Source organism: Gymnoscopelus braueri (assembly GCF_963280865.1).
Source record: "Gymnoscopelus braueri genome assembly, chromosome: 18".
NCBI lineage: Eukaryota > Metazoa > Chordata > Actinopteri > Myctophiformes > Myctophidae > Gymnoscopelus > Gymnoscopelus braueri.
The window spans coordinates 33,915,057-33,932,475 of NC_137618.1; the positions used below are offsets into that span (position 1 = coordinate 33,915,057).

General features: G+C 38.9%; 3 protein-coding genes across 5 annotated transcripts in view; 2 read left to right on the forward strand and 1 right to left on the reverse strand.

Annotated features, from left to right (window-relative positions):
* The first annotated feature begins 1,740 nt into the window (after positions 1-1,740).
* dhrs9 (dehydrogenase/reductase (SDR family) member 9) lies at positions 1,741-5,528 on the forward strand. Its single transcript, XM_080412382.1, has 5 exons — positions 1,741-1,795; positions 2,054-2,368; positions 3,468-3,726; positions 3,845-4,008; positions 5,162-5,528. The coding sequence occupies exons 2-5, from the start codon at positions 2,056-2,058 to the stop codon at positions 5,383-5,385; spliced, it is 960 nt and encodes a 319-aa protein (XP_080268508.1). The 5' UTR covers positions 1,741-1,795; positions 2,054-2,055; the 3' UTR covers positions 5,386-5,528.
* A 1,504-nt stretch (positions 5,529-7,032) lies between these two features.
* rdh1 (retinol dehydrogenase 1) lies at positions 7,033-10,794 on the forward strand (the record flags this gene model as incomplete). Its single annotated transcript, XM_080412206.1, has 5 exons — positions 7,033-7,059; positions 7,452-7,785; positions 9,540-9,798; positions 10,230-10,393; positions 10,565-10,794. The coding sequence occupies 5 exons, from the start codon at positions 7,033-7,035 to the stop codon at positions 10,792-10,794; spliced, it is 1,014 nt and encodes a 337-aa protein (XP_080268332.1).
* Positions 10,795-10,906: 112 nt separating this feature from the next.
* lrp2a (low density lipoprotein receptor-related protein 2a) overlaps positions 10,907-17,419 on the reverse strand; it is a 62,896-nt gene continuing 56,383 nt past the window's right edge. For 2 of the 3 annotated variants that reach the window (XM_080412339.1, XM_080412338.1), the window contains exons 68-78: positions 17,091-17,311; positions 16,497-16,676; positions 16,153-16,272; positions 15,771-15,861; positions 15,279-15,346; positions 14,741-14,858; positions 14,380-14,500; positions 13,879-13,995; positions 12,945-13,046; positions 12,781-12,852; positions 10,907-12,302 (exon numbers count right to left, since the gene is read on the reverse strand). In XM_080412339.1, coding sequence (XP_080268465.1) covers positions 12,132-12,302; positions 12,781-12,852; positions 12,945-13,046; positions 13,879-13,995; positions 14,380-14,500; positions 14,741-14,858; positions 15,279-15,346; positions 15,771-15,861; positions 16,153-16,272; positions 16,497-16,676; positions 17,091-17,311 — 1,381 coding nt within the window. In that variant the 3' untranslated portion in view covers positions 10,907-12,131. Of the gene's footprint in view, positions 12,336-12,780; positions 12,853-12,944; positions 13,047-13,878; positions 13,996-14,379; positions 14,501-14,740; positions 14,859-15,278; positions 15,347-15,770; positions 15,862-16,152; positions 16,273-16,496; positions 16,677-17,090; positions 17,312-17,419 lie in introns of all 3 variants that reach the window. The other variant, XM_080412340.1, reaches the window with a different exon arrangement.

Below are 17,419 nucleotides of genomic sequence, written 5' to 3' on the forward strand. Positions count from 1 at the left end.
GGACATAATTGTATTTGATGGCCTTTCTGCCCTAACACCCAAGAGGCCATGGTGTGGCCTTGCCCCTAAAATCACGAAATTCCAGGCCTTGTACCTTTCTCTGGACAATTACACTAAAGCTCCAGCAGATGGAGATGACTGCACATTATAGACAAAAGTTCACAAGAGGTCTCCTCTACTAGGCTACACAACTCTGGAAGAGATAGAGTAGTAGTCACTTTCAAAACACCTGTTTTGATTGATTAAAGGTGCTGTATAAGTGATATTTTTTTGTAATCATGTCTGTTCAAAAACAGGTGGGTTTATAAGCTTCAATTTGATAGTGTTCCAGTTCCAATTTTGTCCGCAATGTTTTTGTTTGTTTGTCTCATCAATACCAATTTCACTTGTCTATCCTGTAAGAGTGAGAGACGGGGACACGTTTACTGAACAACATGTATAGCTGATTATTATGGGAATGTAGAGCTATTTTACACTTATTAAAACGTATATCACTTTACACCCCCTTCTTTAACAATGTGGGCACTAGCAAATATTTGAAGATTCACCAGTCACTCTAGTCTCTACTCTCTAGCAAAGTAATTTAGAAAGAGAGTAATGACAGTAGCGTCGACTCCCATTGTAAGAATGGAATGCGGAAGTGCTCTGTCTACGTCAATGAGATAGTTCCAATGTTTGGAACTATAGCCCATAGAGGCCCACTTTGCGGCGAGATCAAAGCGTGACGTTACTCTCTCTTCTACACTATGGTCTCTAGACACAGGTGCGTTCGGATATTGCGCACCGGAGCGCACTCGCCTATTAGTTTGTATTGGCCAGTGCGCTCAGTGCTGTATTAGAGACCGACGCTCTCATGTCAGTGTTGCCCGATATTGCGAGAGAAATAAGCAACTAGGTCTATGAAAACAAGCCCAAAGAAACCACATGAGCGTCGGATATTTGAAAATAGCAGATCTACAGGCTCACAGCGACACGTTGTGAGAAAAAAAATCTAATTGAAACATTTGAATACTAATCTGCCTACTACAGGGGTCTAAAATACTAGGGGGGGGGGGGCTCCGTGGACAAATTTAAATTTTGGGGTCCTTGACAAGAGAATGTTTGAAAACCACTGTTTTAAACAACATTTAGGAAGCAAGCCCAAAATAAGAGACAAGCCCAAAAAAACACAACCTGCACAAGCAACTTTACAGAAAAAGGAGCCCAAAGTCGCTTATAATAAGCGGACATGGCAGCGCTGTCTCAGGTAGACTTTTTTTTCGCTAGGCGCGGTTACCACTGCGGCCAAAATAAAAATGGACTTCTGGTAGCGGACTTCAAAGCAAAATGCACGTAGTTGTGATATGTTACAATAATACACTACTATGTTATCAAATAAAATTCAATCAATATTATACAGGCCTATATGTGTTGATGCATGTATGGGAACTGGGGCATAAAAAGGCAGAGAACTGTTTGGATAGTTGAATTAGGCTGCAGGAGCTGGTAAAAAATGCTGCCTCTTGAGTAAATTCCTAAGGTCATAACTTAACATTTTACAATATAATATAGGCTATTAGCCTGGTAAACCACTCCCAAATGCAAATGTGATTTCCGGAAGGGGCGGGACCTTGTGTGCATATTTACTCTAGGATTAATCCCACGGTTCAACCTACGATTCATCTTTTATTCTGAAAGCGGAATGAATCCATCTCCGGTGCAACTGTAGCGTATTTAAGGTGTCCTGACACATAGTTTAAAGTTTCGACCGGGGTCCAAGCCAGTGTGTTCATCTAATCTTTGCTGGGGAAAATAGGTCAGGATTTTATTTACTATCAACAGGAAATATGATCACATATAGCTTTTTTTTAATTTTATAGTCCTGTACCACCCATGTCTTTAATGTTTAGTTATTGTTTTGCACAAGGGCTGTTTAGTTGTGTTTTATGTTTAAATAGCTACTTCTTTCGTGTCAGAGTGACATATATTATTATTTTACAAACCCCTGTTGGTCAATCATGTCAATTAAGGCGCTGCAGCTTCTATTAATCCACCTGTCTCTTGTGTGCATCAGAAATGTTCCTGTATATCCTGTGCCTGGTGTCTGGTTGGTTCTTGTATCGCTGGTGCAAAGAGAGACGAAGACTACCCAACAACTCGGAGAAACATGTCTACATCACTGGCTGTGACTCTGGGTTTGGTAATCTCCTGGCCAGACACCTGGACCAGCTGGGCTACTGTGTGATCGCAGGCTGTTACACTGAGAAGGGAGAAGATGGGTTGAAGAAGGTCTGCTCAGACAGGCTGGCGGCCGTCCACCTGGACGTCACCAAGCCCGAGAGTGTCCGCAAGGCAACGGCTGATATTAAGACTCTAGTTGGCGAGAAGGGTAAGTAGCAGTGGTGGAAATATATACTAATTACATTTACTCAATGTTTAGGTACTTTTACTTTAACTTGAGTATTTCCATGTTCAATACTTTTACTTGTACTCCACTACAATTATTTGAACACTTTACTTACTAGTTACTGTAGATTTGTATTATTACAAAACATACATACTCACTGCAGCCCATATTTCGGCCATTTGAAAATAGCCGATCTACAAGCTCACATTGAGTTGGGATGGGATGCATTGTGAGCTTGTAGATCGGCATTCTGCATAATGAGTACTTTCTACTTTTGGTACTTTAAGTATATTTTGATACCAATACTCAAGTACTTTTTACTCAAGTACATTTTTGATTCCAGACAGAGTATTTCTACATTGCAGTATTGATACTTTTACTTAAGTAAAAAATGTGAGTACTTTTCCCACCACTGGTAAGTAGGCCTAGCTTTGATAGCCAATAATTATTACTTTTGACTGATGTAGGTACTACAGCTAGAATCCCAAACACTACAGTCAAAATGTGTGAAATCAAATGCACACTTGTAGTGATGAGGTGCCGGTTTTGTGCCATGATACTTATTCCTGCCAAAATGTTTACCTCCAATATAATGCAAAATGCATATGGTTCAATAGGTCTGCCAAATTGATGTGTATCCTTATCAAAATGTATGCATTGTATAGGAGAGGGCATTCTGACAACTTCTGGCCAATGAAAACAAACACTCCTCAAGCCAATGCAATAATTTGAGAGCTAAAAAGGGCAGCTTAGCTGATGAAACCTTTTTTTTTATTTAAACATTTTTTAACCCCAAACACTAGTCAGAAGTGGTGTCAGAAGTATTCCCATTTTAGGACATCATGACAGGATTATTGCTGTTCATTGTTCAAATAAACCTCGCATGATACTTACTGTAAACCGGTCTAGCAGTCAGTAAGATTGGCATGTTAGTGACTGTGTAAATGCACCGAGAGTTACCTGTCAGACCACCTGCTGACAGGTGGGTTCAGGAATGTCTTGCCGTTAAGAAATGTTTACTCATGAGCCTAAACACTGTGTAGGTTCGATCTTTGTGTGACTGACTGTAATGCTCCTCCAGGGCTGTGGGCTGTCGTGAACAATGCAGGCGTGTCTGTGCCATCTGCTCCCACCGACTGGCTCACCATAGAGGACTACAAGTCCATGCTAGAAGTCAATCTGAACGGGGTCATCAGTGTAACACTGAGCATTCTGCCACTCATTAAGAAGGCCAAAGGCAGGGTGGTGAATGTTGCCAGTGTGTTTGGGAGAATCAGTCCATTTGGTGGACCCTACTGTGTGTCCAAGTATGGGGTGGAAGCCTTCAATGACAGTTTAAGGTGAGAGCGGCTGTAATTGTCTTGAACTGTAGTTGAATGTTATTTAACTCGAGCTTCCAATCACATGGCGGGTTCATGTCTTGTGGCAAACCGGTGTTTTTTTTTCTTTTCGTTTCAGGCTTTGCGTGGCACATTTCGGAGTCAAAGTCCTATGCATTGAACCTGGTTTCTTCAAAACAAATGTGACAGATATACCACTAATGAAAAATAGCCTACAGAAGGTCTGGGACAAATTACCCCAGGATGCAAAAGATGACTATGGAGAACAGTACCTACGTAGTGGTGAGTTTCTGTGAAGGTTCACTAGATCACTACTTGAATAATGGAAAATAAACCATGATGACTAAATGAGGTGTGGAAAGGTAAGAAGTATAGTATGGTAAAAACAACAAAACAGAAGGGGTGCCCTGCCAGAGGAGTGAGCAAGAGCCACAGCTTTTGCCCTCTTAAAGGCATGTAGCCAGCTACATACCATGAATTTATAGGCCATTTCAGGGCAGCCATATTGACAAATGGTGGTTCTTTCTTTGCGTTACCAATTAAATACTGTACTAAGGTTCGGTTCTGTTCCATTCTGGTCAGAGTGCTGCTATCGTGCATGATGGGTCATTGGAAAGGTTCCACTTTACTAAATGCAACAGAGCCTTAATTATCATTGGTAACACCTGTGAAGGAAAAATGGTACACAACTGTTTGTCAGTATGGCTGCTATGAAAAGGCTAGTCTCTCATGGCCACCCTTCTAATCTCTGTCCACTTCAAATGGAGGTTTGGAGGAACCCATTTGAAACTGTGGATAGAATGAGCGAGCAGATCACTTGCTGGGGGTGTGGCCAAACTGTGATTTGAGTGACAGGACCAGAGTGTTTTTCCGACCGTGTGTAAACCAAATTTGTGTTGGAAAATGTGTGTATATGTACAGTATATATTAGCAAAATTGGAAGAGAAATGTATTAAAACATTGCCTGAGATATGTGCAGTGTAAACATGACACATAACAGCTTTTGTTGGCCTACGTTTGTTTAACAGTTTAGCAGTTTAATGTGGACAATATTGATTTGCGCACCTGGGTGAGCCCCTTCCCTGAGGCCCATACTGTCAGCTGCCCGCTCCTTCTAGCCACATTTGTTCTTCAACATTCCCAAGGCTTTCTTTCTGAGAAAGCAAGTCTGGCAAGTTTGGCTTGATTCTGTCACCATGTTAAAAATAAATAAATACTATATTAATGAATGTATACAGTACAGGAGTCTACAATACTTTATGATTCAATGTCACTCACACAGTTAACAGTGAAGTGTTAAGAAAGTACACACTGGATTAAGAAATATGTAATTGCACTTTTGGTTAGTTATTTTGTCTAACTAGACTTAAAAATCCATCAATACATGTATTTAAGAATAATTGAACTATATATCGTATTGTTGCTTATCTTCCAGCATTTGACAAGGTTGAGGGAAGATTTTCCCAGCTAACGGATGGGGACCTGATGAAGGTGGTCCACTGTATGGAGCACGCCATTTCTGCAGTCCACCCTCGCACTCGCTACTCCCCTGGATGGGATGCCAAGTTCGTCTGGTTGCCTTTGTCCTACATGCCAACATGCATCGTGGACAGACTTTTCCTCATAGATTCGATCAGGCCAAAAGTAACCGTGCTATAGGTTGGTCTCTGCCAGGTCCGGTTTAACCAAGGCCCTGCCTTGATGCAAACAATAAATCAATAGGAATGTTATTTCAATTTTATTAACCAGAATTTGTACCCCGTGTCTTTAATTCACCTTTGTTAACAAATAAACAGCTTTCATGAGAAAAGATATACTCTCTTCCCGTTCTCTTCACTTTATGCATTATGACAGCAAGACAATCATAATCATTGAATAATCAAGTGTATGTCAAGTTACAGTGTAAGTGTACAGTACCAAGGTATAATGCTGTACCAAAAATAATATTTATTTCCCACTTTCTCACAAAGATATCTTATGGTCTTTGTAGTCTAGTTTATTAACCTCTTGAACACTATACTTCAGGTCGGTGTGTAGACTTGGTCCCATACTTTTGTTTATGCTCTACAGTCTCTTATCCAGAAATGGCAGATTTGCACAACAGACATGACGTGATTTTCTGTGAACTAGAAGATCTATTTTCTCTGAATGGTTGCCTATTTATGACGTGGCCAGAATGCTACGCTAGGACGGAATCCCAAACACTAGAAATATGTGAAATATGTGTAGTAAAAAGATGCCGGTTAAGTAATGAGATTATTGTAAATGTTTTTTTTTTAAACTGATTGTATGGATACATTTGAATATTTACATTTGCAATTACTTTTCCATAGATCGATACACATGCAGTGGAATATTGAAACATTACCACAAACTATTATGGAGAATAGACCTCCAGATGCATTGGCTGTATAGAAAGATATAATCACAGAATTTTAACTAAGGGGGAATGCCGTTCTGCCACCCAGGCATGCAAGCTGTTGTAGTTTATGATACAATCGCATGCTTAGGACCTGTGCTATTGGTAGCCAGTATGGGCTTCTGACACTAGTCACGTTGCAACCCCTACACAAAGCCTCTCATTTGGAACATAAAAGCTTGCAAGCCTAACTTGCAAATGATCTGACCACTCAATTAATACTTCTCAATATAATTGTGTATATACTGTATAAAATGCACCATATACAATATATAATATACATACTGTATATACTGTATACAGTGTATTATAATGTATATGGGGGTGTGTGTGTGTGTGTGCGCGTGCGCGCACACACACACACCTTTGGAGTACTTATAGCTATGGTAGGTTTACTTTATAATTAATGTTACAAAACTTAAGTTAATGTTCAATGTCTTTGATATTTGTAAATCAGCAATCTGAACATTTTATTGGAACTTTAATGGTTAAGTAAGCAATAACAGAGGTTGGGCAATGGTATCAGAATTTACAAAAAACATTTGCTTTTTTCCCCTCCATGTATCCAGATGCCATCTGGTGGTCTTTTGTCATAACTGTAAAAAAAGAAAAAAGAAAAGGAATTTTTTTTAGACAAGTGTCAAAGTCTACACTTTCAATCTAGTCTCAAGTTTTTGAGTCCCAGGCTTACCAAGTGTTTCTGTGTCTAGCTGCATTGCTGCATGCGTATGTCAATGTTATAATCCTTTAGCTGTGCACAGTTCTGTAAGCTAGATGGACAAGGATTACTAATGAGGAAGGGAAGAAGCAGACACTGGCACATAGATAATTTATGTAGATATCTTGTGGGGTATATTGCATTGTGAGTGATTTATGGTAACTGCCAAATGGATGAAGACATTACAATCCCCTGTGTAAGTAGAATTATGTCTAGCATCTGTGTTCATGCATCATTATATACAGTATAACTTAAACAGAAATTAATCACAAGTTAACACCCTCAGGTCAGACCGGTGTCTACCAGTTATGTTCATATTGATTTCTATGGGGTAAGATACATTTATATTTTTGATATCTTGAAAATATTTGAATGAAAACTGACTTTTGTCATTTTATTCCATGAGTCACTTATGTCTTGATAATTATTTGTATTTAAAAGACAAGACCATGTTCATTAACAGGCCTGTTAAATAAAATAGTAATTTATATTTAATTTCACACATTTATTACTTGTAATTCCCTGCTAATTGAATAGTAATTTTAAGTGATCCGTAACATACAACATTGTTTGACTTCTGTCTTGCAGGGAATCCTGTCACACCTGGCCTCAGTCTGTTTTATAATCTTGGCCATCGTCGTTGTCATTTGCTGGTACATCAGAGATTCCTACAAGGTTGATGCCTTCAATGAGAAGCATGTGTTCATTACAGGCTGTGATAGCGGCTTTGGAAATCTGCTGGCCAGACAACTGGATGGAGAGGGGTTTAATGTAATAGCTGCATGTCTCACAGAAAAAGGTGCTTCAGATTTGGCAGATTTGGCAGCATCTTCCAGACTCAAGACCGTTCTGTTCAATGTTACCGACAGTACAAGCATCAGGAAGGCGGTGGAGTTTGTGAGCGCAGAGGTCGGAGATCGAGGTGAGGCGGGCGGACAGTAGGGGGTAGAGACAGATAGGGTGCCAGTCAGCGATAAGCACTGGGAGAGATAAAGGAATTACTTGACAAACCCACAATCCTCCTACTGTGATTCATGCAGATCTACATGTTTCCCAGCCCTTTTTCTCTGAAACAGGTTATTGAAGTGAATTATCATCAGTAGTGGAAAGTAACTACTAAGGTTTTTTTTTTAAAGTACAGCTCTTGTGGTACTTTTACTTTACTTGAGTATTTCAAAGTTTTCAATATTTTACACTTCTATTCCAGTACATCTCAGGAAAATATTGTACTTTTTACTCCCATTACAATTAATTGACAACTTTAGTTACTAGTTACTCTGTAGATTTAGATTATTACGAGACATATATTAACCAAGTAAGCCCTATTTTATACGTATCTGCCCTATCTGCTATTTTCAAAAAAGTTTGACTGATTTTGAACAACTTTGGTATTGGTACTTATTTGGTACTTTAAGTAGCCTATATTTTTTATCCCAATACTTTTGTACAAAATTGACTACATGATCTTTACTTGTAACGGAATATTTCTACATTGTGGTATTGCTAGTTTTACTACATCTACCACCTATTACTACTGTTACTTAATTCAAATTAACCACATTCAAGACAGTATGTTCCTGGTTGTAACATGAAAGAGGGGTTGAATAATGCTTTGACTAATAGGAAGTGTTTTTGATATACAATAGGAGTTATGTTTTTATGATTTGATGTTTTTAAATAAATGTTAAATCCTTTATATTCTGAGAGTAATCATAGAGTATTTGTTCAGTGGTGTCCCGTTTACTCTGGGTCTTAAAATAAATACATTTTCAGGTCGGAATTCCAATTTCATCCAATCAGCAGAGAGAACTCATACAGGAACAGGATACAGGATAAGCAAGTGATATTGGAAGTGACGAAACAAAAGATGAGTGGACAAAATTGGAACTATAGAACACCATAAACTTCAAGTTGATGGTTCTCTCGCATCATTGGATGAAATTGGTATCCCACCTAAAAATGTATTTTCTATTTACTAAAGAGCTGGAGACATGGGGAGACCCCCGTTACTGAGCAAACACACTATATACTCTATACATATATTGATTACTATCAAAATATAGAGCTCTAACATTTTGACCCATTTTTGTGTTAACTAAAAAAAATCACTTACAGTTTGAACTACTTTGAACAATGAGAAAGATATGTAAACTGAAAGATTGTACTAGAGTGCAACTGTAACTCCGGCAATGCTATTTTCCTGAGATATGACCTTGATTTTGTCTTTGATCTTTGACCTTTTTGCCCTAAAAGTTAACCACTTTCAGCCTGGCATCAGTATTCTGGGCATGTCATTACAGGCGACAATTTCCCCCTTGAATAATAACGCTGATGTGCGTGAGCTTGCACATCAGCTATTTTCAACGCACAACACCATCTTAATGAAATTCAAAGGAGTGGTTAATCATCTCTTTGGGACAGCCTATAATGATCATTCCCACCAGGTTTCATGAAAAGGTTTAGGAAGGACTTTTACACCCATCTGTTTTTGACCTTGACCTTTGAACGTTTTGACCCAAAAGTTAATCATATCTTCAGGGAAGCCTACAAAATCGTTCTTCTCACTGAAGTCCGTTCTTTATACAGATGAACAGCAAAAACATAACGGTGAAAACTATTATGTTTTATAGCCAAACACTTTATGTTAGCCAGCTGTTTCTTCTTTGTCTTTATCAGGTCTGTGGGGATTGGTGAATAATGCTGGGAGGTCCATACCCATTGGCCCAACAGAGTGGATGCAGATAGAGGACTTCACAAAGGTTTTGGACGTCAATCTAATAGGTGTCATTGAGGTGACCCTCCAGTTTCTCCCACTGGTGAAGAAGGCCCAAGGCAGGGTGGTAAATGTGGCCAGTGTCTTGGGGAGGCTTGCCCTTACTGGTGGAGGTTACTGCCTGTCCAAATGGGGTGTGGAGGCCTTCTCTGACAGCCTCAGGTATCACTTTTATCAAAGACAATACTACAGATATTGTTCTAGATTGGGCATTTAAGTGAGATATTAGTAGATGAAATCACGTGAACAGTACAACGGTATCCTTGCCAAGCTCAAAACCTTCATCAGCAGTCAGGGTTATTAACCCCTCAATTGACTGTTCATGAGGGCTTGCGAGGGAGTATATGAAAAACAAGTCAAATTAATACCCCCCCCCGATTTTTTAGGGGTCCCCTAGCAGCTCGTGTTTCTGAACTATAGCCCCGGAAAACCTGATCATAAAGTCATATCTCCACACAATCAAACGGAACAGTGATCACTAATAGCAAAGTCTTAAAATTCTGTTTATTTCTGCCAGTATAATTCCTGCATGCACAGAATAGAATTTCACAGAAATTATATTTCAGCAATTGCAGCATGTTCCTTCTGTTCAGGAGGGAAATGCAGCACTTTGGTATCAAAGTGAGCATCATTGAGCCGGGGTTCTTCAAGACAGCAGTGACTAGAGTGGATCTCATTGAAGCAGACCTGAAGAGACTTTGGAACCGCCTCCCTCAGGAAGTCAAAGACTCCTATGGAGACATCTACTTTGATGAATGTGAGTGGATGTAATTTGCAATACACTGATCAGCACCTTCATTCACTGATACTCTATAATCACACACTATCAGGTATTGAAAAAATCCAACAAAAATAATTATTGCCATTTACAATCATTGAATGTCTGTCCCTTGTCCCTCTCTCGTTTTATATTTACTGTGAATTTCAGATTTGAAAGCTCAGAATTTCTCCATGGGTATCCTGTGCAGTTCAGATTTCTCCAAAGTGACCAATTGTATGCAACATGCCCTAACGGCTCGTCACCCTCGCACACGTTACGGAGCAGGATGGGACGCAAAGTTGTTCTGGATCCCTCTCTCTTACCTCCCATCATTTGTTTCAGACTTTGTAGTCAATGCACTGCTTCCTGTACCAAAAGATGAAAGAAATGTCCTCTGAATGACTTACTGCCATGTTGTTATAACTATCCTGTGTGTGTACTATATGTCTATAATGTGTGTACTATGTAAGTGATGGAACCTTGCCAATAGAATAAAAAAAGAAGTCAACATCGTATTACAAAATAAGAAATTTATTCATTCTCAGGTCTCAGCAGCATCCATTTCTCTATCTAGAAAAAAAGATATTTGGGCATGTTTAAAACAATCATTGATAGTTTTTATTTCTTCTGTGTGTTCTTTCTCATAATACAAAACAATCATTCTGTAATATACCATCTTTAGAAAATGACAGATGTTTCAAATGCTGGCATCAAATGTTAAATGGATGTTTTTCTCATGAACATAATCAACTGCAAACACCATGGAAAATACATGAGCGTGTTCAAGTATGGTTTTCAAACATTTTCTTTTAAAAAGAGGCCATTATTATAATATCATTATTAAAATATGATCATATTGATTCAAATATCACAAAGGGAACATAAAACAGAAATGAGTTCAATCATATTCAAATGTAAGTAGAATGTATATGTATGCTTAGCATACCATTCATCAAATATTGTCACATATCTTTTGCTTTGTATTCTTACTGGAGCACGTATCTGAAACACTAATACCAATAATCGCCTGTTTGTTTTGTCATTGCTTTTCTCGTTTTTAGCCCTGAAATGAGGTATATAAACATGAAAGATGACCTGCATACATCTTCAGTTTTATTCAGTGGCAAAAAAGTATATAATTATTATCCAACACATCGCTAACAATGTATAAGGTGGACCTACTGTACATTCACGATGCAGCGCTCGTTATTTCTTACCACTATGCATAAGATCATCTATTTCAAACAGCCAGAAGATATTATCAACAAAATCTTTCTCTTAAAATTTACAAATATACAACATATTTATTAACATTTCTATGCTTCAGTGCAAAGACATACATATTGTACATCAGAATAAAAAAAATCATTAAAACAAGAATTGGCATAAGAAATATCAGAAGGCATAGTCACAAAAGACATTTTTTTCTGTATACTATAGAGATGTTCATCTCTTTTTTTCTTTAAACATTCTGAATTTTGTACACAGGCTGCATAAAAAAATAGATTCTGTGCAAAGTGTGTGTGTTTTCTTTTGTTTTTTTGTTTTTATACATTTTTTATTCCCGTCCGCGAGAGGGCAAGGGTTACGCCCAATTTATACTTCATCATACGATTGTGTCGCACGCAGAAAATAGCTGATCTACAACCTTGCAATGCGTCCCAGACGTGTTGTGAGCTTGTAGATCAGTCCTTTTGATCGCGACACTGTCGTACAACGGAGCATAAAGTAAGCATTATACATCACTGTCCTCTTTGACAAGGTTGGCTGTGTCCTTAAAAGTGTCCTCAGTTGGTGAGAAGGTACAAGGACGATCCCTCTTCTGGGGTTTGGCAGGGGGAACAAATGGAGACGGTTCAGCAGTGGATTTGTCCGCTTTGCTTTCTACTGCTTTTTCATCCTTCATCTGAAAAACAGAAGACCGGAAAAACTAGCGGAGCTGACAACAATAGCAAATAGCAAAAAAAGGTATGAATTGTTAGTTATGGTTAGGGTTATTTACTATATCAGTACTTTGTGTAAAATCTATTCCCTAAAAAATATTTTGATGTCTCTATTTTTAGGCATGTCATTAAAGGCGAAAAATGTAAAATGATTACTTTTTCCCCAACAAATTTTCAAAGATAGTGAAAATAGCAGATCTAAGCTCACACCGCTATTCTTTTGATTAAGAATACAGGTGTGCCTTAAGGTTTTGACTGAAAAGCTTGACAACCACTGATTTAGTCAATAATACTGCATGATATATCTGCACTAGTGTGCTTCGGTATTAGGTCATGTAGATCTACACACCAGTGACAATATCATTATTACATTATATTGCCTCTCAGCCAATCACAATGCAACTTTCTAGATAGCAGCAGGTTTTTATAAAGAATTATTACCTCAGAATAGGAAGGATTTTCAAATGTGGTGCTTGGCTTTAATTTTCTTTTGAATAAGCTCCATTTGGACTCCTGCAAACACAAACACAAACAGTAAAAAAAAAAAGAAGCCTTATAGAACAATTCATTTACAGTAGATTCAGAAAGAGGAGGATGACTCTCACCTCGGCAGGTTTGGAGCTGACAGGAGTAGTCTGTACGATGCCTGCGCTCTGCTCTGCATACACTGGGTTCACAATGTGGTCTCCACTCACATTAACAGTTACCTGTGTTTGTGACATGAATTAACAAAAATGCAAGTTTATCAAACCAATTTTCATCAAATGCTGATGTATAGGTTGGATCATTTATGGATTGTCTTTTTTTTTACAATTCAAGCCTTCTGTGTGTTAAAGTCAGATAATCTTGAATAACATGTAATATAGGACAGCTAAGATTTGTGTTTATTTCACACAAGTCAACCAAATTGCTTCCACTAGCCGTGGAAGCATATCAAAACATTGCTTCATAGGATCAGGAGAATCTTGAGCACAATGGTTGTGTTTTTTTATTTATTTATTTTTTACATTTGTGAAAATCATTTGAAAATAGCCTAGGGCATGCAGTGGCTCATAATGTAATACCTAACTGTAATAAAAGCTCATAATGTAATATTAAGCTCATAATGTTGATAAAAGTGTTACATCGTAATAATCAGTATCAGTATCAAGTCAGTATCATGGTCGGTATCATGGTCAGTATCATGCCATTAATACTGACCATGATACTGACCATGATACTGACCATGATACCGACCATGATACTGACTTGATACTGACCATGATATCGACAAGATACTGACCATGATGCTGACATGATACTGACATGATACTGACCGTTATTTCTTTATGAATTGTTATTACATTATAAACGGATACGTAAGGTTCTTAATGTAACACATTATTACATTATAAATCTGTTATTACATTATGAGCGGCTATGTAAGGTTCTTAATGTAACACATTATTACATAATAAATCTGTTATTACATTATGAGTTGCTACAGGGCATAAGTGGCTAAAGCTTAAAAACATTCAGTAAACATAATCCGGTGTGTACCTGTGAAGCATGAATGACAGCAGGATCACTAGGGACTCCAGCAGCATTGGTGGGCTTATATAGCGGGTTCTCAAATGTGATTGGCTGCCTTCCTGCCTCCGTGGCAAAGTTGTCATCCTGAGGAAATATGAATTGCAATATTTGGGTAACTTCTTTTGCAGTATGAACTCAGCTGATACTTTGACCTCAACAGTAGTACGCCATTTAATACTCTAGTTTCTCAAACATTGCTGAGAGAAGCAGTCCTGCTAGCATAGTTTAAAATCAATCATCCCTGTTAATAAATTAACCACATAATACATAGTTCCAAAGTCATTCTAGGATTCTAAGGTCAAATAAGGAGGTACAAATGCTGATAGTACTTTTCTGATGTGTAGTGAGGCTAATGGCTAATTTATACAACCTTGTACGACCGAAAATCTGTTGTTTTCGTTGAGCGACACAGTTGTACAAAATAAATTAGGCTTAAAAAGTGCTAAAATATCATGCTTCAGTACCCACCATCTGCATGGCCGTGTCAATGAATGACACCCCGATGTGTGACGGCCCCAGGTCCACATTGTCACCTGAATGAAACTTCACCCCGTTCCCAGTGTCACCAGACTTCACCAGACTGCTAAGGCTGGATAAGACCAATAAAAACAAATTAATTTATTGATTTAATTTGATTGAACCCTTTATTTAATCAGGCAGGTCATTTAAGAACACATTGTTATTTAAAAGGATGGCCTGGCAGAACTATGAACTAAAGTTAAATTAATTGATGTGATTTTTTTACTGTGTGCCACTGCATGCAAGTGCATTAAAGCAGAGGCTTCCATTTGAAAGTACAATACGCAACAGAAGATGAGGGCTTTTGTACCTGGGTAGTTTAGGCATAGAGGGAATGAAGGAGCCGGTTCGTTTGTAGTTTTGGAAAAGTCCAAAAGCAAGACCCAATGTGATCACTATGAGAATCACGGCCAGCAGAATCGCTACAGCTACAGAAAAAAAGAAGGATATATTCATGTATTCATTTTTTCTTTTCAAATAATGATAATTATATTGATTTTACAAGTGGAGTCTTGAAAAAAGGTATGTAATGTGTGTAATGTGTAATTTTTCACAGAACACAAGTAAAGTATTTGCTGAGTCATAATGTTTGCTAAGCTCTGTTATGCCATTGACAGCCAGTAAGACATGTGAGGTAAGTCAAGGTACTTGTGGAGTTACTCAGTAGCTTAGAAAACAGCACCAGGTGTGACTCAGTGTGTTTGTGTAACTATTCTCCATTGTGTTACAAAATGTACCTAATTGTGTGTGTGTGTGTGTGTGTGTGTGTGTGTGTGTGTGTGTGTGTGTGTGTGTGTGTATGTGTGTGTGTGTGTGAGAAAAAAAGAGAGAAAAGTGCATTACAGTACCTTTTCCTCCCGTAGTGCCACTTGACTTCCCCATCTCACAGAAGCTGCCTGCGTAATCGTACGAGCATCTAGACAAAACCAGGATACCGATTAGTTCCTCTTGGAAAACACTGGGACAGCATGACAGCGATATCTTTGTATTCGGTGGTTTCACATAAACCAGAACGCCTTGCAGTTCTCCATTTTTTATTAATGCTTGCCGGAAATAGTTTTGTGCTTTATGTCTTGTTGACATGGCCACAAACTCCTTTAATTACTTCACAAAAACAAAATATTTGACTATGTACCAGTTTATGTCACCTTTCTTTTGGTGATTAACACACCTTCCATTGTGTTCTTAATGTAACGCTAAACCGGATTCAGTTACAGAGACTGTTGCAAGGCATTATAGGAGCCACGGAATGGGTGAAATTCTCGATGTTGTAGCTCGGGCATGGGAAACAGTTCAGGCAATCATCCACTGTCGTGGATGGCATCAGCAGCTAAACTCACTTGCACTTTGGCAGACCCCCCTCATCAGTGTAGCACGTTCCACCGTTCATGCATCTGCATGCAAGGGGCATTGCAACTGGTGCCTCAATGGCTGCAGGGGTGAAAGCCACACACACACACACACACACACACACACACACACACACACACACACACACACACACACACACACACACACACACACACACACACACACACACACACACACACACACACACACACACACACACACACACACACACACACACACAAAGCATCAGCAACAACACCACCACAGCATCACACGAGTAGCCATGCATTTCCGTACTATGGATTACAGATTGTGGTGCAACAAGACCAGCCAACACAAGATGCCTGGGACAGGGGAGAGCACTGGTCCTACCTGCGTCGCATTCGTTGGAGTTGAAGCCAAGTAGAGAGGACCCTTGTGGGCAGCTGCAGGTGTATCCACCAGGCCGGAGGAGACACAGGTGACTGCAGATACCCTTACAGAGATTGGCCACTATAGGATGCAGAGCAGGAAACAAAATAAGAGTTATCTTTTGTACAGCAAAAGACAGAAGATAATCATTTTTGGAAACACGTCAGCAATCCTTTAATAGCATGCATTATGCAATTAAGCAACAGTGGATCAGTCAGTCTGTTTGTCTCAAGACAAACCACCGATTGGTATTTTAATTAGCTTTTCTCACTATGAGCTCTACTTGAATGTGACTATTTCCTGACCTGAGTGGTTCTGCCGGTGCTCGTGGTAGATGCGAACTTGAGTCAGCCAGGGGTTGATGGTCAGTACCTTGACTTTATGTCCAGTCCCAAACTTATTAGTCTTCCATACTTCACCTCTCTCCTTTGTTGTCCAGTACAGGTGTCCTTCAAAGACATCCAGACTATAGGGGTTTCCAATGTCTGCACAAGAAATGTATTTCGTATCCAATTACTTTCAGCATTATTTAGTGGTAAAAAAAAAAAAAAAGTTACAAATGTAAAGGCTAAAATCTCAACTTGAAGAATTCATCTCAATATATCCACTTTGTGGGGGTAACAACATAGTTGATCATTAAATGTAAATGATCTACTATTAGACAGACATTTCTTTATAATTTTTTCTTTTAATCAATATTTCTGAAGGGTGGGATTTTGGAAGAGAAAGAATAGACAAGGCAACTCCCATGCTGGACCACCCGATGATGCTTAATGCCATCGGTACCATAACCGATGTATCTTTAACAAACGTGTCACAGAGGCTCCTATGGATTGAACCAGGCTTGGAAGTTCAATGCATATATTCCTATGCCTGTATATGACTTTAAATGTTCTGACCTCCTGACACGATGATCTTCCTGTCTGTGCCATCTGGCTTCATGGACTCGATGGTGTTCTCCTTGGAGTCGCACCAGTAGATCCTGTTTCCGTTCAGATAGTCCAGAGCTAGACCAGTAGGCCAGCCCAGGTCCTCGTCCAACAGGACCTGTCTCTTCTGCCCATCCATCCAGGCCGATTCAATCTTGGGTCTCCTGCCCCAGTCTGTCCAGTACATGGTTCTACAAAGACCACAAACATACCAGGGAAAAGAATAGTTAAATGAACACATGCATTTAACATGAGTATCATATGTACTGTATGTATATCAAGTATAAGAGTCAGTATCA

What these genes read in the sequence shown, in the direction of transcription:
- dhrs9 (XM_080412382.1), top strand. Translation starts at nt 2,056, where the DNA reads ATGTTCCTGTATATCCTGTGCCTGGTGTCTGGTTGGTTCTTGTATCGC. An exon ending in GACTCTAGTTGGCGAGAAGG is followed by an intron (nt 2,369 to 3,467) that starts GTAAGTAGCAGT and finishes ATGCTCCTCCAG; the next exon opens with GGCTGTGGGCTGTCGTGAAC. An exon ending in AGAACAGTACCTACGTAGTG is followed by an intron (nt 4,009 to 5,161) that starts GTGAGTTTCTGT and finishes CTTATCTTCCAG; the next exon opens with CATTTGACAAGGTTGAGGGA.